This window comes from Balaenoptera ricei, chromosome 10 (assembly GCF_028023285.1).
Source record: "Balaenoptera ricei isolate mBalRic1 chromosome 10, mBalRic1.hap2, whole genome shotgun sequence".
In the NCBI taxonomy this organism is placed as follows: domain Eukaryota; kingdom Metazoa; phylum Chordata; class Mammalia; order Artiodactyla; family Balaenopteridae; genus Balaenoptera; species Balaenoptera ricei.
The window spans coordinates 86,464,138-86,487,728 of record NC_082648.1 but is presented as its reverse complement, the minus strand read 5'-3'; the positions used below and the strand labels follow the sequence as shown (position 1 = coordinate 86,487,728).

General features: G+C 40.0%; 1 protein-coding gene across 11 annotated transcripts in view; it reads right to left on the bottom strand.

Moving 5' to 3' along the window:
* MYBPC1 (myosin binding protein C1) overlaps nt 1-23,591 on the bottom strand; it is a 93,796-nt gene that overhangs the window by 57,823 nt on the left and 12,382 nt on the right. For 5 of the 11 annotated variants that reach the window (XM_059936753.1, XM_059936752.1, XM_059936756.1 and 2 more), the window contains exons 2-6: nt 17,775-17,816; nt 14,017-14,058; nt 7,845-7,883; nt 6,941-6,976; nt 5,146-5,256 (exon numbers count right to left, since the gene is read on the bottom strand). In XM_059936753.1, the coding sequence (XP_059792736.1) occupies nt 5,146-5,256; nt 6,941-6,976; nt 7,845-7,883; nt 14,017-14,058; nt 17,775-17,816 (270 nt within the window). The remainder of the gene's footprint in view (nt 1-5,145; nt 5,257-6,940; nt 6,977-7,844; nt 7,884-14,016; nt 14,059-17,774; nt 17,817-23,591) is intronic. The other 6 variants (XM_059936759.1, XM_059936760.1, XM_059936754.1 and 3 more) reach the window with 2 other exon arrangements.

Here is a 23,591-nt window from a genome sequence, read left to right as displayed (position 1 = left end):
TCTGCAAACAGTGACAGTTTTACTTCTTCTTTTCCAATTTGTATTCCTTTTATTTCTTTTTCTTCTCTGATTGCCATGGCTAGGACTTCCAAAACTATGTTGAATAATAGTGGTGAGAATGGACATCCTTGTCTCGTTCCTGCTCTTAGAGGAAATGCTTTCAGTTTTTCACCATTGAGAATGATATTTGCTGTGGGTTTGTCATATATGGTCTTTATTATGTTGAGGTAGGTTCCCTCTATGTGCACTTTCTCGAGAGTTTTTATCATAACTGGGTGTTGAATTTTGTCAAAAGCTTTTTCTGCATCTATTGAGATGATCATATGGTTTTTATTCTTCAATTTGTTAATATGGTGCATCACATTGATTGATTTGTGTATATTGAAGAATCCTTGCATCCCTGGGATAAATCCCACTTGATCGTGGTGTATGATCCTTTTAATGTGTTGTTGGATTCTGTTTGCTAGTATTTTGTTGAGGATTTTTGCATCTATATTCATCAGTGATATTGGTCTGTAATTTTCTTTTTTTGTAATATCTTTGTCTGGTTTTGGTATGAGGGTGATGATGGCCTCATAGAATGAGTTTGGGAGTGTTCCTTCCTCTGCAATTTTTTGGAAGAGTTGGAGAAGGATGGGTGTTAGCTCTTCTCTAAATGTTTGATAGAATTCACCTGTGAAGCCATCTGGTCCTAGACTTTTGTTTGTTGGAAGATTTTTAATCACTGTCTCAATTTCATTACTTGTGATTCGTCTGTTCATCTTTTCTATTTCTTCCTGGTTCAGTCTTGGAAGGTTATACCTTTCTAAGAATTTGTCCATTTCTTCCAGGTTGTCCATTTTATTGGCATAGAGTTCCTTGTAGTAGTCTCTTAGGATGCTTTGTATTTCTGCAGTGTCTGTTGTAACTTCTCCTTTTACATTTCTAATTATATTGATTTGAGTCCTCTCCCTCTTTTTCTTGATGAGTCTGGCTAATGGTTTGTCAATTCTGTTTATCTTCTCAAAGAACCAGCTTTTAGTTTTATTGATGTTTGCAATTGTTTTCTTTGTTTCTATTTCATTTATTTCTGCTCTGATCTTTATGATTTCTTTCCTTCTGCTAACTTTGGGTTTTGTTTGTTCTTCTTTCTCTAGTTCCTTTAGGTGTAAGGTTAGATTGTTTACTTGAGATTTTTCGCGTTTCTTGAGGTAGGCTTGTATAGCTATAAACTTCCCTCGTAGAACTGCTTCTACTGCATCCCACAGGTTTTGGATCATCGTGTTTTCATTGACATTTCTCTCTAGGTATTTTTTGATTTCCTCTTTGATTTCTTCAGTGATCTCTTGGTTATTTAGTAATGTATTGTTTAGCCTCCATATGTTTGTGTTTTTTACATTTTTTCCCTGTAATTCATTTCTAATCTCATAGCATTGTGGTCAGAAAAGATACTTGATATGATTTCAATTTTCTTAAACTTACTGAGGCTTGATGTGTGGCACAAGATGTGATCTATCCTGAAGAATGTTCCATGTGTACTTGAGAAGAAAGTCTAATCTGCTGTTTTTGGATGGAATGTCCTATAAATATCAATTAAATCTATCTGGTCTATTGTGTCATTTAAAGCTTCTGTTTCCTTATTTATTTTCACTTTGGATGATCTGTCCACTGGTGTAAGTGAGGTGTTAAAGTCCCCCACTATTATTGTGTTACTTTCGATTTCCTCTTTTACAGGTGTTAGCAGTTGCCTTATGTATTGAGGTGCTCCTATGTTGGGTGCATATATATTTATAATTGTTATATCTTCTTGGATTGATCCCTTGATCATTATGTAGTGTCCTTCCTTGTCTCTTGTAACATTCTTTATTTTAAAGTCTATTTTATCTGATATGAGTCTTGCTACTCCAGCTTTCTTTTGATTTCCATTTGCCTGGAATATCTTTTTTCCATCCCCTCACTTTCAGTCTGTATGTGTCCCTAGGTCTGAAGTGGGTCTCTTGTAGACAGCATATATATGGGTCTTGTTTTCGTATCCATTCAGCAAGCCTGTGTCTTTTGGTTGGAGCATTTAATCCATTGACGTTTAAGGTAATTATCGATATGTATGTTCCTATGACCATTTTCTTAATTGTTTTGGGTTTGTTTTTGTAGATCCTTTTCTTCTCTTGTGTTTCCCACTTAGAGAAGTTCCTTTAACATTTGTTGTAGAGCTGGTTTGGTGGTGCTGAATTCTCTTAGCCTTTGCTTGTCTGTAAAGTTTTTGATTTCTCCATCGAATCTGAATGAGATGCTTGCCTGGTAGAGTAATCTTGGTTGTAGGTTCTTCCCTTTCATCACTTTAAGTATATCATTCCACTCCCTTCTGGCTTGTAGAGTTTCTGCTGAGAAATCAGCTGTTAACCTTATGGGAGTTCCCTTGTATGTTATTTGTCGTTTTTCCCTCGCTGCTTTCAATAATTTTTCTTTGTCTTTAATTTTTGTCAATTTGATTACTATGTGTCTTGGCGTGTTTCTCCTTGGGTTTATCCTGTATGGGACTCGCTGTGCTTCCTGCACTTGGGTGGCTGTTTCCTTTCCCATGTTAGGGAAGTTTTCGACTATAATCTCTTCAAATATTTTCTCGGGTCCTTTCTCTGTCTCTTCTTCTTCTGGGACCCCTATAATGCAAATGTTGTTGCATTTAATGTTGTCCCAGAGGTCTCTTAGGCTGTCTTCATTCCTTTTCATTCTTTTTTCTTTATTCTGTTCTGCAGCAGTGAATTCCACCATCTGTCTTCCAGGTCAATTATCCGTTCTTCTGCCCCAGTTATTCTGCTATTGATTCCTTGTAGTGTAGTTTTCATTTCAGTTATTGTATTGTTCATCTCTGTTTGTTTGTTCTTTAATTTTTCTAGGTCTTTGTTAAACATTTCTTGCATCTTCTCGATCTTTGCCTCCTTTGTTTTTCCAAGGTCCTGGATCATCTTCACTATCGTTATTCTGAATTCTTTTTCTGGAAGATTGCCTATCTCCACTTCATTTAGTTGTTTTTCTGGGGTTTTATCTTGTTCCTTCATCTGGTACATAACCCTTTGAGTTTTCATCTTGTCTGTCTTACTGTGAATGTGGTTTTTGTTCCACAGGCTGCAGGATTATAGTTCTTCTTGCTTCTGCTCTCTGCCCTCTGGTGGATGAGGCTATCAAGAGGCTTGATGGGAGGGACTGGTGGTAGGTAGAGCTGACTGTTGCTCTGGTGGGCAGAGCTCAGTAAAACTTTAATCCACTTGACTGCTGATGGGTGGGGCTGGGTTCCCTCCCTGTTGTTTGTTTGGCCTGAGGCAACCCAACACTGGAGTCTACCTGGGTTCTTTGGTGGGGCTAATGACAGACTCCGGGAGGGCTCACACCAAGGAGTACTTCCCAGAATTTCTGCTGTCAGTGTCCTTGTCCCCCTGGTGAGCCACAGCCACCTCCCCCGCCTCTGCAGGAGACCCTCCAACACTAGCAGGTAGGTCTGGTTCAGTCTCCCCTGGGGTCACTGCTCCTTCCCCTGGGTTCCAATGCACTCACTACTTTGTGTGTGCCCTCCAAGAGTGGAGTCTCTGTTTCCACCAGTCCTGTTGAAGTCCTGCAATCAATTCCCACTAGCCTTCAAAGTCTGATTCTCTAGGAATTCCTCCTCCTGTTGCCAGACCCCCAGGTTGGGAAGCCTGACGTGGGGCTCAGAACCTTCTCTCCAGTGGGTGGACTTCTGTGGTATAAGTATTCTCCAGTCTGTGCGTCACCCACCCAGCAGTTATGGGATTTGATTTTACTGTTATTGCGCCCCTCCTACTGTCTCATTGTGGCTTCTCCTTTGTCTTTGGATGTGGGGTATCTTTCTTGGTGAGTTCCAGTGTCCTCCTGTCAATGATTGTCCAGCAGCTAGTTGTGATTCTGGTGTTCTTGCAAGAGGGAGTGAGAGCATGTCCTTCTACTCTGCCATCTTTTTGAGTTTATTTTTTCAACACTCCTGTTTGTATTGACTCATTAGACTCAAAGGATTAGCCCAGTGGCCATCCTAGCATTTTGGTGTCTTGCAGAAACACAAGGGTAGCAAACAGTTTGATTCACATGCAGTGTGCTTCTACATTCTAGACCTGAAAGATGTAATTTTCAGACTGTAGTCAGCTGTGTGTTCATTTGCATAATATTTGGTAAGTGTCAAAGACTAGTTCTGATTACAATATGTTCCTTATAAAAATTCATTTAGTTAAAATTCCTGGACCCCCTGGTCATTCTCTGGCTTACCACCTTGTTTATTTCCTTCATGGCACTTGTGATGGCTTTTGTGATGATCTGTTTTTTTTAATTTCTTCTTGTTTGCTCCTCCCATTAAGACTGTAAATTCTGAGTGATCACATATTTTACTCAGTGTTCAGCACAGTTTCTAAAACAGGAGGTGTGTAATCGATATGTTTCGAATGAATATATCCAAAGTTGAGCCATCTGTCTGACCAGCTTTCTCTGAGATACTACATTTCATGATCCAGCATGTCTGCAGATTTATAATCATCTTATGGAATGAGGTGTGTTGAAATGGCAGCAAACACTGGTTCTGAGCTTTAAGATGTACCAGGTACTGTTCAAAGTACTTCACAGGTGGTATTATCCCCATTTTACAGATGAGGAAACTGATTTGAACCTACCCTGGCTCCAGGGTCCAGTCACTCAACTACTACGTGTACGGGTTACTGAAATGAAAGCTGTCACTCACTTTTTCAGGTTATAAAAAGCAGGATTTAGTACATAATACAATAGAATATTTTTCAGCCATAAAAAGGAATGAAGTGCTGATTCATGCCACAACTTGGATAGACCGTGAAAACATTACGCTAAGTGAAAGAAGCCAGACATAAAAGGTCATATATTATTCTGTGATTCCATTTATATTAAATATCCAGAATAGGGAAATTCTTAGAGACAGAGCAGATTAGTGGTTGCCAGGGGTTGGAGGGAGAATGAGGGATAACTCTCAATGGGATACAAGGTTTCTTTTTGGGGTGACGAACATATTTGGGAACTTGGTTGCACAACATTGAGCGTACTAATAGCTACTGATTATTCACTTTGAAACGGTTAATTTTATGTTATGTGAATTTCATCTTTATTTGAAAAAAACCCCAGGATTTAATGCTTGGCACTCACCAACTTTCACTGTTCCACCTTGAGGCTTTTCCACGAACAGGGTGGACAGCTGATTGTTGGCATTCTGCTTATCCTGCTCCTCCCCTGCTGGTGATTCGCCAACAGACCATTCTAATGAGCAGAAAGGAGGAAAAGGATCATTTCAGGGCCAGGTTCTTCCTGGGCAGACTTACCTGGGTTTGTTGTTCTTGTCAACGCTGAGGCTTACTCTTTGTCTAATTAACCTGGATAAATATAACATCTTTCTTTCTATCCACCTCCCTGACAGCCATCAGTAGAGAGTGACAGATTCCCATTCTTACAGGGATATCTCTTCCACGATGGGATCAAGGAACATTTTCTAATTCCTAGAAATAGCAAAACTTTTTAGGAAGGTTGTTACTCTTTCCTGGCAGCCAAGTTTCCTTTCTTTCCCAATCCTGCCTCTCCCCTGATAAATAATGGTGGGCAGGCTATGAAAGCAGTACTCTCATTGTTTTTCCAGATGACCGGCTATAAAGCCATGTCTATACAACATCTGAGTTGGAAAAGACTAAAGGGATGGATCAGTTTGCAGCTCAAGTGGGAAAGGTCAAACAAGCCTGGCCTTGAATTTCTAGATGCCTCGCTCTTGTATGACTAGATAATTCTATCAGGGTTGTATAGATGTGGCCATAGTTTGACAAATAACAGATCATGACCTGCAGGCACAGATTTCAAGAATTCTAGGAGCGTCTTGAAAGGGAAGGAAAAAACGAGAAAAACAGAAAGAAAAATAAACTCTTTGAGGCTTTCCCATGAAGACAGACAAGCTAGAAATGAAGTTTATTTTGCATTTTCTAGTTTGCACTCCAGGTACTTAGAAGGTATTAATCAGCAGTCAACTCCAATGAAGAGGGTAGGAGAGAGAACGGTAGAAAGTTCCCCTGTCTCTGAGAACTGAATGAAGAGAAGTTCCGTTTTAGCCACTTAATAACTGGAAAAAAAATGCGTGGGTTGCCAACTCTCAACCTGTTAATGTTCCTTGAAAAGGAGGAAATGTAGATTTAGTTATTTTAGTTCCCATGTATCAATCATGCTTAGTATTTCTATTCATAGGCCATCATTTTCACAATGAAGTTAGGCAATGTAGTCACGTGATTACACAATTTTTAAAAATACCCAAATTGATGTTAAAATTTTATGTTGTGTGTAATTGTAATATTCATAGTAATAGCAAATAGTGGCCATTAATGTTTGGAACAAGAGGACAAGGATTTTTTTGTTTTGTTCATTTCTATATCTGCGTCTGCAAAAACGTCTGGCCCATAAGACTCCCATAGCAGGATCATAGTAGGCCCTCAAAAAAATTTGTTGAATGAATAAATGAACGAATAAATAAATAACAATCCAGAATTGTGGCCCCATGCAGAATTTGGAGGTGTTCTTTCAACTGTATGTAAATTTCCATAAAAATATGAATTATTATCTAATGTCAATACATCCCAGGAATGGCGATTTTAAAAGTCTCTTCATCTCTGTGTATTTGCCAAATGTTAAAAATGATAGTGATAATGAAACAAATGAACCTGTGGTATACGTGGCTAGATTCCTGAATTTATGTGTGTGTGTGTGTGTGTGTGTGTGTATCATGAAAAATTAATTGTTTCTCAATGCATTAGTTTTCTAGTCAGAGGAATGTAATAAGAGATTGCTATAAAAGCTACAAACTGAATAAAACCGAGATTAGAATCAAATACAGCTTCAAGAAATGAGATCATTAGTGATTACTATATTAGGATGGGGTCGGGACGCCTTGCTTCTGGCATGTGCTCACCTGAATCTTTTCTTTCCAGGGCCCGACTACCCGAACCTGAAAGGAAAGCGTGATTTGGATGATGCAAGGGGGAGGGGGAGAAAATGGAGTGCTGACTTCAACCTTCTCGGATCCCCCAAATCCTGTCTCTTTTCATGATGGGGAGACAAAAAGCTAGAAGTTGTCTTGGATGGAAAATCAGTAGGGCTTTAATTTTGAAAACGTCTATAAAAAGTATGTGTTTTATTTAAAAAACAATAATAAAATTTAAAAAAATCCAAATATCTAAAGAACAGGGGAAAAGAGTATATAGCTGGAAATGAAAGACATTTTTGCCCCTAAAATTTATACCCAAGAGTTACTACTTTTATTTATTTCACAAAGTACCTAGGGGCAGGACAGGAATAAAGACACAAAGAGAGCCTCTTTTTAAGAAGTTTCTCATGTTAAAAAAAAAAATTGCCATTGGGGCTTCCCTGGTGGCGCAGTGGTTGAGAATCCGCCTGCCAATGCAGGGCACACGGGTTCGAGCCCTGGTCTGGAAAGATCCCACATGCCGCGGAGCGACTAGGCCTGTGAGCCACAACTACTGAGCCTGCGCGTCTGGAGCCTGTGCTCCGCAACAAGAGAGGCCGCGATAGTGAGAGGCCCGCGCACCGTGATGAAGAGGGGCCCCCACTTGCCGCAACTAGAGAAAGCCCTTGCACAGAAACGAATACCCAACACAGCCATAAGTAAATAAATAAATTAATTAAATTTAAAAAAAAATTGCCATTAAAGCCAACATTTTCCCTCTTTGGCACTGGCAAGATCTGAGTCCCCTGCTCTGAGCGTTGTTTCATCAAGGTGCTCTGTCGGTTCATTATCTTTACTGTCAATTAGTAATAAATTACAAAGTGGGGAAAGGGGTTGGAATCATCCTAACCTGGAGGCAGGGCACTAGGCGGGGAGGCTTCCTCTTCATCTGAAATAAGAAAGAGGAATAAAAAGTTAAGGAGAAAAGAACTTCATCCCGAGTATCCTGAGAAAAGAGAAATCTGCAAAAGAAGCAGAGAAACTACACAAAACACTCAACTGATTACTAAGCCTTAGAAGACTTTCCACCTGAAAGATTAAACTTCAGTGTTTAAGGCCAAAGAGAAAAATAAACAAATAAAAGGGTGAGAGAGTTGGGTAATCCCAATGAAAGTAGCTTTAAAAATGGTACTCTATGCAAACGTTTTATATAATTGTAAGCTAGGAAAAAAATTAATGCTAAAAATCTAACCTTGATAACATCAACAATGGAGGTGGTTTTCGAGTTCTTATTTTGTAGCCAAAGTCACTGACAGCATAATTCATATACCACATTCATTTGGACACAGTCATAAAAGCATATGTTTTTATGTAATTTGAAAACTCAATACCCCCAGAAAACCTTATAATTAATTCCCCTTCTATATTTAGGTAACAAAAGTCAATATTAACTAGTATAAATCAATTTGTCATACTTACTAAGTTCACCAATAATTATTATAGGGACTTTATCTGCTTTTTCCCAAGATTATATTGGTGTTGGCCGATATAATTTGAAAAACATTTACCAATTTGTAAAATATTTACAAATATTTTATATATGTGTAAAATATTTACCCATTTGTAAAATTCAAAATATGCCTTGTAGCGTTTGTGCAAAGACACTGAATATTCCCTTTTCTAACATGTCTAAATTTCATAGTGTCTTACATTTTAGATGCTTAAATAGGTATTTGGTGTTATCTGAACCTCTGCTCCTTCCCTCCCAAAGCATGAAGACTAGTGTTAGTGTAAATAATAATAATCTTTGTATTTAAAATATTAGAATAATTATGGGTTTCAAAATATGAACTTAAATGACTATATAAAATAGGATACAGAAAACAAACGCACATGACTGTTAATTAAAAAGTGCTTTAAAAATTTCTGACAAGAAGAGGTAAAAGAGCACAGGTATAACCTATTAGTATATTTACAACATATATTATTTACTAGTCTGAAATTTCTTAAACTGTCAACCAGAGATATGTTTTGTTACTTTTTAACAAAATAACTAATGTAATATATAGAAAACCTTAATGTCATATCTTCAGAAGCCAAGAGGTGATTCACTGGATACTGTGGGATTCGGGATTCTTCAGAGGAAGATTTCTGTGGTCAAAGAAGCTTGGAAAATGCTAGGCTAAATAAAGTTAAATGCTTGTGTTTTATTGTATTGTTTGTGTGCTTTTACCGAAGGATATCTCAAAGCCATCAGTGTGCTCATGTGTGTTGGCACTGGGGATGGAGATAAGAAATGACACACTATTAGCATTTCCCAAACTTAGTTCACATTTGAATCCTTTTCTCCTGGAATATCCATTAACTTTCCACAAAATCTTGCATTTGGGGAAGTATAGGTATTTCTGAGCTCTTAGGGGAATTCTGTATTTCAGAAGACTGCTAAATAATTAAAATTTTACATAACCAAAAATAAAATACCTTGCAATTTTTCTATTTTATTTGCCGTACATTTAACTCAGTATGTAGTATTTTATTCTTGACACCTATTTGAAGGCTTTTATTTACTAAAATATGTAAAGAATCTTGATCTAAAGTCCTGTAAAAATTCTTGAAAATGAAGTTTTAAAACTCAACCACATCCTAGAAAGGAGCTTCTTTTGTTTTATATAAACTAGAAACTAGAACCATTTTTAGTCAGATAAACACTTCATTTTATACAGGTTTGGTGGTTGTTTGTTTGCTTTGTGCACAGTGCCTAATAAACCCTTGAGTTAATTGTTTAGAATGCAAAATGATTGGGAAAAGAGTGTTCACACACGTTCATAAAACTGAAATAAAAAGAGAAGCCGTATTTTAAGCAAAAATTTGATGGGTGAGTAGTTTCAAAGTCCACTAAATGTTAAGACTATGTGGGGGACATACACAACTATTTTAGACTATTAAGACAACACATATGAAAGCAATGCTTCAAAGTATCATAAAAGATACTCTAGATGATCCAACATTATTTCCAAACAGTAATTACTTCTCAGGGGGCAATATTTGAGTCATTGTACATGCATTTTCAAATTTACTGAAGTGCTAGAAAAATACAGTTGACGAGGGCCAACATTTATTGTTTCCCTTCTTTTAAATGTAGTTTTGGGAAGTTTCCTGGTGGCCTAGTGGTTAGGATTCTGGGCTTTCACTGCAGTGGCCTGGGTTCAATCCCTGGTCTGGGAACTGAGATCCTGCAAGCCGTACAGTACGCCCAAAATAAATAAATAAATGCAAATTTTAAAAATAGAAATAAAACAAAATGTTGATATTTAAATAAATAAATAAATAAAAGTAGTTTTGGTCCTGGCATCCCCTCAGATTGGGATATACAGCTAAGATGTTGGGATTCTGACCCAAAATACTTGAAAAGTTGCCTGGTTGAATTTGGTTGAGTTGGTTAAGAATGAAAGGTTTAATTGTTCTTATTTACCATAGAAAAACAGGTTCTACTGCTAGTAGGGAAACTGAATATCCAAATCTTCTGGGTTATGCCTGATCCAACATCACATACATGAAAGGTATGGCGTCATACAAAGAACATTTTCAAACAAAAAATAAAATATATGTCATATTTTCTTGTTTTCTATTTAAAAGTGACTACAGTGATGATGAAAACTTAAACATCTATTTTTGGCTCTTTAGAATACGGCCTACATGACACCACGGACCAAAAGCAACAGACCTATCTTCCCTAGCTATGTAGAAAGGAAATTTACCAAAATGTGTCTTTAAGTCATGCGAAAATCGCATTTATAAAACCATAAAAATGATTCTTTCAACACAGAAGTTCCCAATGAAGAACACCTGGAAAGTAGGGAAAGAACTTGGTCTCATATTACAAGCCTGGAATTTTTTGGGGGGTCCACAGAAGGAAATCTGGAATGTGAGGGAGAGAACGCCAGAGACAGTGGAACGTGTACATTCCTATAATTCTCCAAGCTCTCTTGGGCATAAAATAACTTCTACCTATGGTTGACTTAAATTGCCTTTTAAATCAATTTTTAAAGTATATGTACTTGGGACAATTGTTGAGATTTTAGAATAAAAGCATATAAAATTAAAATGTACTGTAAACAAACCTCAGTTAAATACTGATACAATACCTTGTTTGATGTAGACAAATTTATGAATTCCTCAAGTAGAGTAATCAGTTGTAGTAAATATTGGCATATGTTACCAAAATAATAGCAGCAACAAAAACAACCACATATGGAAGGCAATAACAAAAACAGCTAACATTAATTCATCATGTTGTAAGGCATTTGATTAATTTATCATATTTTCTGAATGAGAAGACACATGTCTCCATGCTTTGGTGCTTCTGAAATCAGGATTCATCTTATCATAAATACGTTTATTTAATGAGTTTTTTTCTCCCCCAAATCTATTAAATCAATGTTGTATTTTATAATCGTTGTGTTTTAAAATCGTGAAGTACAGTGATATTAATTTTTAACAAAGTTCATTACAAAGAAATCATGTAGTTGGAATACACAGGTAAAGCAGAGACATTTTAGTAGATGGTTGATTGTCTGATACCTAAAGGTAAAATGGCACAAAAATATTTTAGCATGCTAGTAAGAAGCACCAAGATAAAGATATTGCAGATGTAAAGGGACCTAAATGAAGAAAAAACTTAATCATTCTTTTAATTAAAAAAAATCATAGCATGTAGGAGAAATTCGCTGGAACTTCTGCTGATTCACTTCCTCATCTGACAACCACATTCATGCCAAAAGAATCTTCATCTCAAATTATGAGGTCGTTAATACACACAGGGTTCATTCATGATAGTTTGTGGTAATGTTAGTGATGATGCCTGGGAAAAGAAAGTAAGTTTTTACTTCCATTGCAACAATTACCAAGGGCAGTAATTTTTCTGGAAGGAAAGTGAAAGTGAGTTAGGATGGTCAGGGGAAAGATGCACAAAGGAGTGACATTTGACTTGAATGGTTCCGTAAATTTCTTTTTTCTTTCTTTCTTCTTCTTCTTCTTTTTTTTTAATACATTACTTTTCTTTCAAAAAAAAAAAACAATTAGATAGACTGAGGGTTGGGGGAGGGTAGAGGACAGGGATTCTAGTGTAAGCTGGAGAGCAGGTCTGTTGCACCTGTCAATCTTGTTTATGCTCATGCAAGAATTCTTTCTCAACCAGGGCTATACATAATAGCAATGATTACTGTGTCTACTTTTCACTTGGGTATTTTCTTTGACATTTCCCTGTCCTTGATGAAAGTAAGTAATGGTTGAAGGGGACTGTATATTTAGAAATAACTTCCACCACCTATCTTCTTTATTTAGGGATGTCCCTTTCTATCCTAAATTGATTTGCTTTCTAGGCATGTAGAGCAAATACATACGTGGCAGTTTATGTACCTGGGCACATGACTGCATGTGGCCATGACCTTGTTTAACTTCTGCAAATGTCAGGAAAAAAATGCTACTAATTTCAGGATGCCTTTCTTGGTCATCTGGCCTTGCTCTTTCATCATATTGTGTTCTGTGTAAGGAAAAGGGTTTTTGTTGATTGGTAGACTGGTTGGTTGGTTGACTGGTTGGTCGGTTGGTTGGTTGGTTGATTTTAACTTACAGAAAGGCATTTTCACATTTAAGCATACAAATATAATATGACTTTTCAGATTAAGGGTCAGGCACAGGCTTTGTTTAAACATTTGACAGTTTGCCTTCTGGGATTACATCATCTGCTCTGTTGGCTGAGCCTTACAGCCTGGTCCAAGCACCTTTCCAAATTTGGAAACAGAGGCGTATGCCATCAGCCTTGTAAAGAAGAATGTTATAATAACTTCAGCCAGGATGTCCAAACCTCCTTGAACCCATCTCATGGAAGGAGTTCTAGGAGTTTGCACTGTTTGCATTCCATATGCAAATAACCTTCAGACTGTGGCCCATGTGGCCAGGATTCATGTTACTATTCACGGAGCCACTGAAGGTCAAGGACAAAGTAAGTATACTAACACTATGTGTTCATTTATGAGAGCTGTAAATTCAAGTTAGCTGAAGAAAAGTGGTCCAATGTACTGAAAGAAAAAAAGTATTTTACTAATATATAGAAGACAAAAATATCATATGAATTAGTTAATGAAATATGACATAGTAAGAACAAAGAGATACTTAACATGCTTTTGAGTGGTGTCCAGAAAAAAAGAGAAAGGTCTTATTGTAGTCAAGAAATAATGGGTTATTCCAGAATCTAAACTGTGTTATTCAGTGCACAAATAAAAAATAAATTTTTAAAATGATGATACAAACATACAAAGCAAAATTGTCAGGTCTACCTCTGTGAAAACTTTCTTCTGTAGAAGACTAATGCTCCTTTACTTAAGACAAATGGTCAGTAATGACAATGACTTCCTCCATGGGGAGACAAAGGAATTAGTATTTCATGGATCCATGAAAAAGTATATGATAAAGGTTATTCATTTTCTAAAACTGGACTACCTCCATATAAAGTGAAAATAGAAAAACAGGACAGAAACAAATGTTTCCAATTCAATGAGGAATAACGTGATGTTTGCTTAAGATATTGTCCCTCTATATAAATCATTATATAAATCTCCATGAACACAAATGTTACAAAATGAGATGCTAGTTTTCAAAATTACTAGTGAAACCTGGAACAGTTTACACAGTAACATGAAAATATTAAAATTTTAAAAATCTGGGTAATTAAGATAATTTTCCAAATTGGTATAATCCCAAGAAGACCAGACACCTCTTTTCCTTCACATGCACATGGGAACTTTGAAACTACAAATAAATTTGCTGGCATCTCAACAACTGCTTGTGATATTTTTATCATTGTTGTTTTTCTTTAAAAAATGTAATGAAAACTGATCAAAGCGCCATTCGTCATTATGCTGATTGGGTTATGCAGATAAGATGCAAAGGAAGAACTCTGAAACACACTGATGAAAGATAATGCAGAGGAATTCTATGGGGCTTCCATGGCAATCATTACTGAGCTCTTTCTGCTTCTAACTTTGCTGAATTCAGACTCACTTTCCCTCCCTCCAACTCACCTTTTGCTGGTGAAGTTCTGGCCTCCTTCTCTTTATTTGGTTCTGTGTGGAAAGTACAAACACATTTTAAAAAGTATCTTAAAGAAAGCATTTTATTGTGTGATGAGCAACAGGGTGGAGGTGGGGAGAGAAGAAATTAATAACAGAACAGAGCACAAATGATGCTATATGCTCCTTTATTATGCTATACGTGAATTACAAATTGGGGAATTATAATGTAGAGTCACATTAAACTTAATAAAAGTAGTTAATAAATCTGATCATTTTGGGGAAAAGTATACATGGAAACATGTAACAGATTTTGTTAAAATAGCTTAGCCATTCTGGGAACATATTATAACATGCTGGTGTGGAAACAGTATAAAATATAGATCACTTCATTTTAGATCCCAACAAGGCACAACTTTTTTTTTTTTTTTTTAAACTCATTCTTTTTTTTTCATTTAGTTTTTATTTTTGGCTGTGTTGGGTCTTCGTTGCTGCATGCGGGCTTTTCTCTAGTTGCAGTGAGCGGGGGCTACTCTTCATTGCGGTGCGCAGGCTTCTCATTGTGGTGGCTTCTTTTGTTGCGGAGCACGGGCTCTAGCCACGCGGGCTTCAGTAGTTGTGGCACGTGGGCTCAGTAGTTGTGGCTCATGGGCCCTAGAGCGCAGGCTCAGTAGTTGCGGTGCATGGGCTTAGTTGCTCCGCGGCATGTGGGATCTTCCTGGACCAGGGCTTGAACCCGTGTCCCCTGCATTGGCAGGCGGACCCCCAACCACTGCGCCACCAGGGAAGCCCAAGGGACAACTTCTTATGGAAATTTGAGGTCCAATAGTTTGGATGTCTAGATAATATTAAAGAGCCAGGGTATAAAATCTGCAATTGTACAGTAGTTTCAAAGAAAATATTTGGGTGTACATAGTAATCTCGGTTGAGTTGAGTGGCAATAAATGCAATACAAGAATAATAACATCACATTTTGTCAGTTGAGACCCTCTGGTTTGAATCTCTCTGTTTAGAATCATATTAATTTAGATACCTGCAAATAGTGGCTGACTTGTGATGTATGTAAGAAAAGAATTGTTTCAACCATGAATTCTCTCTTTTTTAAAAATTGATGAATAGACATCTGAATCTCAGTTAACTAATAAGGACAAATTCTATGGGGCCTCCATGGTAATCATTACTGAGCTGTTTCTGCTTCTAATTTTGTTGAATTCGGCCTCACTCTCCATCCCTCCAACTCACCTTTTGCTATTGAAGTTCTGGCCTCCCTCTCTTTATTTGGTGCTGTGTAGAAAGTACAAACACATTTTTTTTTAATTAATTAATTAATTAATTAATTTTTATTTTTGGCTGTGTTGGGTCTTCGTTTCTGTGCGAGGGCTTTCTCTAGTTGTGGCAAGTGGGGGCCACTCTTCATCGCAGTGCGCGGGCCTCTCACTATCGTGGCCTCTTTTGTTGCGGAGCACAGGCTCCAGACGCGCAGGCTCAGTAGTTGTGGCTCACGGGCCTAGTTGCTCCGCGGCATGTGGGATCTTCCCAGACCAGGGCTCGAACCCGTGTCCCCTGCATTGGCAGGCAGATTCTTAACCACTGCACCACCAGGGAAACCCTGACATCTGAATCTTAATTAACTAATATGGATAATTTTAGTAGACTTTGGAAGAAGACTTGTTTTAGGAACAGGAGGTCAGTATTGTATAATGAATATGAAACGTGGCGTAACAAGGGAAACTTTATAGTGGCCCAGTGACAGCTGCTGATCTGAAGAGCAGAAGGGAAAGGTTATGTCAGTAATGGCCTGCAGGTTCTCAGTGTCCTCAGTGCTGGCAAAAAATAAATCTGTATGTGCAAGGAGAAAACACACCAAAGAAGAAGTTCCTAAGAAGAATGTCACACATCTTACATGGGTTTGAAAGAAAACTAAACTTGAACTTGTCCCTGTTTGAACGAACATGGCACTGACCCTGTTTCATTCATTTTAACACATAGCAGTACTCTTCTTTACTATGTAAGGATTTTGAGTGTGTGAATCTAGTATTCTTAGCTGGACGGAGGGGATTCCTCTGAGCAGTTAGATTTCTCAAACTGCCCTCCCGGAAATAATCTCTAAAGCAGAAGAGCGTCATATCCTCTTATAAATTTCCATGCAAAAATACCAGCAACTGAGGCCTTATTCAATTCCTGCTTTCACCCAGGCTGGACTGGGCTATGGTGACCTCCTAGCCCTTGGCTTCACACCACATTGTCAATTCAACTAACCTGCATTAAGTCACATACTGCCTTGTGAGGTTCTTACAGTAGTGTCTGATGTTTCAATATTGTGTTTGTATTTAACTTAATTGTTCTCTGGGCTGTATTTCATTTCCTACTTGGCTGTAAGCAAACTGAATACAGGGAAATATTTCCTACTTAGAATTCCTCGACTACATCTGGTAGAGTACGTTTGCATCTAGCTATCAATAAGTATTTGATAGGTAGCTCTGTAACCTTCTGAAGGGTTAGGGTAGAGGTGTACACATGGTAAATATCCTGTGAATAATACTTGAATGGATGCCAGTTTCTCATCTTGTTTAGGAGGAAGAGTGATGAGAGAGGGCACTTTGGTGCCCTCATGGGAAAATGCATGTAATTTTGGTTGCCCCCACCCGGGGGGCTGAGTAGACAAATGGTTCTGGAGATTCCACTTCAGCTTGCCATTCTTTTTTTAAATTTTTGGCTGCATTGGGTCTTCTTTGCTGCGTGCAGGCTTTCTCTAGTTGCGGCGAGCAGGGGCTGCTCTTCGTTGCGGTGTGTGGGCTTCTCATTGCGGTGGCTCCTCTTGTTGCAGAGCACGGGCTCTAGGCACGTGGGCTTCAGTAGTTGCATCACGCGGGCTCAGTAGTTGCGGCACATGGACCCTAGAGCACGCAGGCTTCAGTAGTTGTGGCACACGGGCTCAGTAGTTGTGGTTCGCAGGCTCTAGAGCGCAGGCTCAGTAGTTGTGGCGCACGGGGATTAGTTGTTCCGTGGCATGTGGGATCTTCCTGGACCAGGGCTCATACCCGTGTCCCCTGCGTTGGCAGGCAGATTCTTAACCACTGCACCACCAGGGAAGTCCTGGGCTTGCCATTCTTCTAATCCTGTTCTCTTCCTTAGGTGTTGGTGGATATAAAAGCAGGCTTTACCTGTTGTGTTGCTGGGCACTACCTCTACCTGCCAAGGAGTTCACTGGAACTCTTTATTGCTTGCTTTTTTGTTGCCCCCTGCTGGACAACAGGGTACAAGGACTGGAGAAGTTGTCGCTGATGTTGAGCCTTGGAGGCCACCAAACCTTCCTGGAAACTCCCCTAGGAGTTTCTGGAGGTGCTTGATGGTGACATAGTTCAAGTAAGGAAAGGGCCACTCATCTTCCAGGTCTGAGGTAGGATCACCCCACTCTCACAAGAAAGATGTGGGCTTTGTTTGCCTTTAGTTATGTGTGAAAAATCACTGTGAATCCTTCGGCCCCATGGAGACTCAGTCTCCACAATGCTAAAGCATGGGCGTAACAACACCTTTGGCATAACTTCAAAGGTTTTATAAGTATATGACGTGCCATCCAAGTCAGATTAACATAAGAAAGTTATATAAACACAAGGTATGGTTATTATTACAAACCTATAAGAACTGTGGTCATCCAACTTCTCCATGGGAGTTGGGTTAAAGTTCACAGCCTCAATGGAGGCCAACTCATGCTGGGATGGATGTTCTGTATTTGCGGCCCAAACATATAAGGCCATGTTTTTACTCACCTTCCCGGGGTGGAGCTGGTGCTGGGGCCAGCACTTCATTTTCTGGAAATGAAAAGAGTAATGGAAGTGTTAGTCTCATTTATCCTGAGAAAAGATATTTTCCACAGCCCCAGGCTCTGCTCAACTCCAGGCAGTCATCTTCTCTGGCCTGACGAGAAGAAAAGCATCAACTCAAGACACACTGTCTTTTGGTGTATGGTGTGAGGTGAGGATCTAAATGTGGTTTGAAGATATGTAGACTTCCAGGAGGAGCAGCGTTTAGTGACGGACAGAGCGCAGGTAAAATGGGCATCCAGACGTCCTTCCACTTAGTTATCCCCTCAGGCAGCAGGTGGGGCATTTATTGGCATTGAGCCTGTTTCCCTTCTCTGGAAAAATGGACACAACACCTATCTCATATGCATAGGGTTGCTGTGGGGACGAAATGAGACACCGTGAGTACCCAGCACGTCCCTTAGAGCCTAAGGTGCTCTGTAAATGAGACCCCACTTTCTCCAGAGTGCAAGGACACTGCAGCATCTCTGACACCATCCTGCCCTCGTGAGACATACTTTCTGAATGATGATGCGACCAAAGTCCTCTGGCTTTGCAGCGTTTCCTTTTATTACAAGGCAAATCACTGTTCAGAACCACTATTCTGTTCTGGGAAACAGAATCAACCCCCCTCCGTCACAGTCATTTCTGGAAGTTTGTATGCCTGGAGCAGATTTTCACCTACACTTATCCAAAGGTTTCCGAGCTCTGGTTTTGAGGTTTTTATCCTAGGCTTTGGAGATCCAGGATTATAGAGCAGTCTGGTGGTAAAGTCTGTGAAAGAAACTTCTTTTAAAGAATATACTATGTCCAAGTAGCTAAAGGCATATCCTATGACCAACGGGCATAGAGTTTCCCCTGCTGAATCCCCATAGATGCCCAGAACAGGGAATTAGTGATGGGCATGGGAGCCAGCTGCTACTACTCCAGGGCAGGAAGAGGCAGTTGTTGAAGGTGACCTTTTTAAAAATGATTTTCTGTTTGATAAATAAATATCAAAGAAAAGTTTTTGTAGTATAGACACACTGTGGGATCCCAGGAGCTTTATCTTTGTCCAGATCTAGGATTTTCCACATTTTTTCCACAAGTGGCTCTTTCCAAGGAAAGAGGACAATACCTCACAACAAGTAGTTTGGCCTGAGAGTCATCACTGGGCAGGCCAAGTGCCCCGTTTTAGTCTAGGCAGGCTGGGAGGAGACAGAAGAAGGAGTACCCTGCCCTGCAATAGCAATCAGGAGAGGAGTGATGCAGGGTTGCCAGGAAACAGCAATGTCTTCTTTCATCACTAATTCTTTGTGCTGAGGACAAATTCCAATTTATTGTTTAAAAATACATGATTACTGTATTTTCATTCAGATGATCCTAAACAAGTATATTACGATTTACTAATGAGGGGGGGTGGAAATCTAACCGAAGGAGAAAAGACATATCACCTTACAGACAGGCAGAAGATAATGTGGTCAATGTGATGTGGTTTGAAGATACGGTGATAGCACAAGTGTCCCGTAGATGGCACACCAGAAACACTTTCGTTTCTTTGCCGCGTCATGAAAGGATCTTTCCTGCCAGTGTCAACCAGGAGACGAAACCCTCTGTCAAAGCATTTTATTTTCAGAGATTTGAGCGCAGCAATGGAAATCTAATATTGACCTCTTGGCTTTGGGTGAGCTGGGGCTACACACAGGTATCAGAATACCGAGAGCGAGGAGACTATTTCTTTGACACTCTATCTTTTGGACTTGGCCATTGTCATCCAATGCCCATGGACATCTTCCTGGCTCCCTTTAAGACAAGTTTCTCTGCCTTCCAGTCTCTTTTCCCACAGCTGCAGGTTTACTTATGCTACCACTGTGTTTCATCCTGTTATTCTACCCAAGAGGGTCCCTATTACCTACTAGGTTAGGTCCACACTCTCCAGGTTAAGGGTCAAAGCCATTGTTGGCAGGCACCTCCTGCCTCTCCCTCTTCTTAGTGACCCCAGTGGCCCCTGTTCTAGAGTTGGTTTCTCTTTTCACCTTCTGACCTTCCTGCCACTGAGAAGAGTGGTGATCTTCTCCCCAACAGACCTTCTGTTTTTCCTCTACATGTGATTGTGTCAGACAGATCTAGGTTCAAATCCTGACACTACGCCTTACAAGTTGTGTAATTGGGAACAATTCCTTAATCTCTGTCAATCTTTGTGTTCTCATCTGTGAAATAAGGATAATAAGATAAATGACCTCTTAGGGTGCTAATCCTATGTAAAATGCATAGCACAGTTCCTGGCGTGTAGATAGAGCTCTATAATTTATAGCAATAACTATTACCATTATTATTCTTTGGCAATCTTGGTCTGTCTTTTTGACATTTCTCTTAAGACTCTCAGAGCTGATTATTCAGTTCTGTTCCCCTCCTTTATTCTGGAGGCATTCTGGACCACCTCATGATACACTATTTATTTCCTAATTATTTTAAAAGTATTTTCCAGTTGTCTCCATATATTTGTGTTTCTTGTCCCTCCCAACTAAACAAAAACACAGATCTTTCATTCCTTTCCTGTCTCCCTGGTACCTCCTCTAATTGCTGAAACCATATTAAATGCAAAATGAATTGATAAAAAAGAATTAAGAAGGGTTTCTTTGGTGTCTGTGTGTGAGCTATCAAATTGGCTATTCTTTCTCAGCATCTTTGGAAACGAAGGCTCATTTTGTAAGGGAAGCTGAGGTTGCTTAAAATCCTGTTTTGGAAAAAAGGCCAAGGGTGAATTCTAATCAAATAAATAAAAGAGAACCTTTCTGGACACTGAAACTGTAAAAGTGCCCTGAATGTGAATTCTTCATTTCCATGGTGTCTATAGCCCCAGTGTTCTATGTAACAAATCAGACCAAAATGAGAATTTAAAGGGCTTAGTTCCACTTCCAACAAATCCACAGAACATCCATCATTAACAGCCAACTGTATCAGATAGTCAGAACTACAGAAACATGATAGGATATTAATGCTGGTGCATTTTTAGGATAGCCGTGACAAATAGAAGTAGGCAAATGCATGCCTGCCTGGTGAATAGGCAGAGCCACAACTTCTCCTTCTTAAAATCATAGAATCCCCATTATTTGACAGCCAGTGAAGGAATAAATAAATAACAACCATGTATGGGCACCCACTGCATGCATGACCTAGTATATATTAGTTCTTACAATCCTTACAACGTTATGCAGTCAGTACTATCACTATCCCCACTTTGCAGATGGGAACTGAGGCCCTGCGGGGTCCCACCGCCCATGAAGGGTGGAACCAGGCTCTGCCCCAGGTTGGCTAGAGTCAGCACCTGGCCTCTGCAGGTTGGGGTTGCATTTCCCTTCTCAGCTGCTCACGCTTGTGGAGGCAGAAGTGGGCTGATGGGCTTTTCAGAGATTTTCCTGCATTTTTCCCTGCTGAATCGATCGGTCAGATTGTCATGGCCACAGAGCCTCATTTGGATGTTGCCCTATGGAATGGGGAGTGGAATATGCCTCAATTTCCTCATCTATGTAATAGAAATAATAGCAAAACCTATCTCTAGGTTTGTTGGCAGGAATGAAGGAGTTCCTGCAGGGGCAGGGAATGTGGTAAACGTCATATATGCTTTCTCTCTCTTTTCATGGCTCTCGTCATCATGATCATGATTTTACTGTGACATAACCTGGGAGAATGACACTCAAGTCTTTCCTCACATGCTACCTGCTGGGATTTGCCTTATTTCTAGGTCTGTGGGCTGCATCATGTTAGAACATGTTTGGAATTGGGGTCGGGGCTGAGGAAGCATCTGGGAAATGAACAGAGGAGGGAGGGCCCTCACTCTCCTACTGTAAAATGGTAATAATTATTATTTTGATGAGTTCTACATGCATTATAGAGTTTGTGCAATATAAATAAACTGATCAATCAATCAGTCCTGGTGGGACAGAAAGGATAAGAAGATGAACTCTCAATAGACTTCAAGGCAGTTGAGACAAAGAATTCCAGCTGTTCTAAATCTGGAGAGACGGGGGACCAGGAGTGGAGAAGGCCAAGCAGCACATGACTTAGACTGAAAATGAATCACTGTGGGTAAGTCTCAGGGCCTTGAGCTATTCCCCACTTTTGCCTTAAAATAACTGTTCATGCATCTCTCTTATTCATGTTTGTCTCTGACAGGCTCTGTCATGCCCAGCTTTGCCCACGCCGCTAAGAATCATTTGCATGTTCCCCAAATCCATGAGCTGCCTCTATAACAATAATTCATTCACAACAATTTCCAGTGTACCCCACTGAACAGGGACTGTAGAAGAAGCACCCATGCAACCAGAATTCATCGAGCCTCATTATGAATTTAACAAGGGCGGGGTTTATAAAGTTGGCTAAGATGAGATGTTTGTGTTTAAGAATCTCACAGGTAGGGACTTCCCTGGTGGTCCAGTGGCTAAGGTTCCAGGCTCCCAAGGAAGAGGGCTGTGGTTCCATCCCTGGTTAGGGAGCTGGATCCCACATGCCGCAACTAAGAGTCGACACGCGACACCAAAGATCCTGCATGCCACAACTAAGACTGGGTGCGGCCAGATAAATAAATAAATAAATATTTTTTTTAAAAAAAGAATCTCAGGTAAATGAACTGCCTTTTTCTATCAGTTTAGTTACCAAGCCAGGTGGCTTTTCTCTCTCAAAACATTCGAGACTCAGCACCTCCACAGCCCCTCTTGTGCTTCTGAAACTGCTATGGGCATACGAATCTCCTAGGGATTTGGTCCAGTGCAGGTTCCGACTCTGGGGGTCTGCACAGGGTTCCAGATTCTGCATTTTTAACAGGCTCCCTGGTGATGCTGCTGGCCCACGACCCATACTTTGAATAAGAATGCTCAGACTGTGCCTTCAAGGTCATCAAATCCTCTCCCATTCCAAATATGACTGTGAATGGTAATGGGTTCACAGTACATGGGAACTTCTCTTCTCTCTTTGATCACAAGCTTCTTGAGGACAAGGCCTGTCTCCTCCTCCTTTTCAAATTCTGCACAGCAGGTGCTCTGTAAATATAGTTGACTGGCAGGCTGTTCCTACCCGCACAAAAGCCCCTTCTGCTCGCTGCCAAGAAATCAAGAACCGCCCCCTGGCACTCCGAGGGCAGCTTTCTTCGTCTGCCTTACCCACAGGGAACACTATGTCATCCATTGGTAACCCTCCTGCTGGCTGACCGCTCCCAGGCACTCACCCAACCCCATCATTTAGATTTCTTCTTATCGTCAGCACGCCTTCCATTTTGGGAGAGCAATTAGGACTAGAGTTTTGGCCCTCAAAACACCACTTGCGGGGCTTCCCTGGTGGCGCAGTGGTTGAGAATCTGCCTGCCAATGCAGGGGACACGGGTTCGAGCCCTGGTCTGGGAAGATCCCACATGCCGCGGAGCAACTAGGCCCGTGAGCCACAGTTACTGAGCCTGCGCGTCTGGAGCCTGTGCTCCGCAACAAGAGAGGCCGCGATAGTGAGAGGCCCGCACACCGCGATGAAGAGTGGCCCCCACTTGCCGCAACTAGAGAAAGCCCTCACACAGAAACGAAGACCCAACACAGCCATAAATAAATAAATAAATAAATAAAATAAACCCCAAAAAAGTTAAAAAAAAAAAAAACACACCACTTGCTTTTCTAAGGATTCTCCTTTTTCAAAATCTGGGCTTGATGTCTTAGCAAAAACCCTCAGCCAACCACGCCAACTCCATTGTCCCCTAGTTTCGCCATGTTGTCACTGTCAGGAAGCACAAGGCCTCGGGAAGCTCTCTAAAGCTTGAGATTT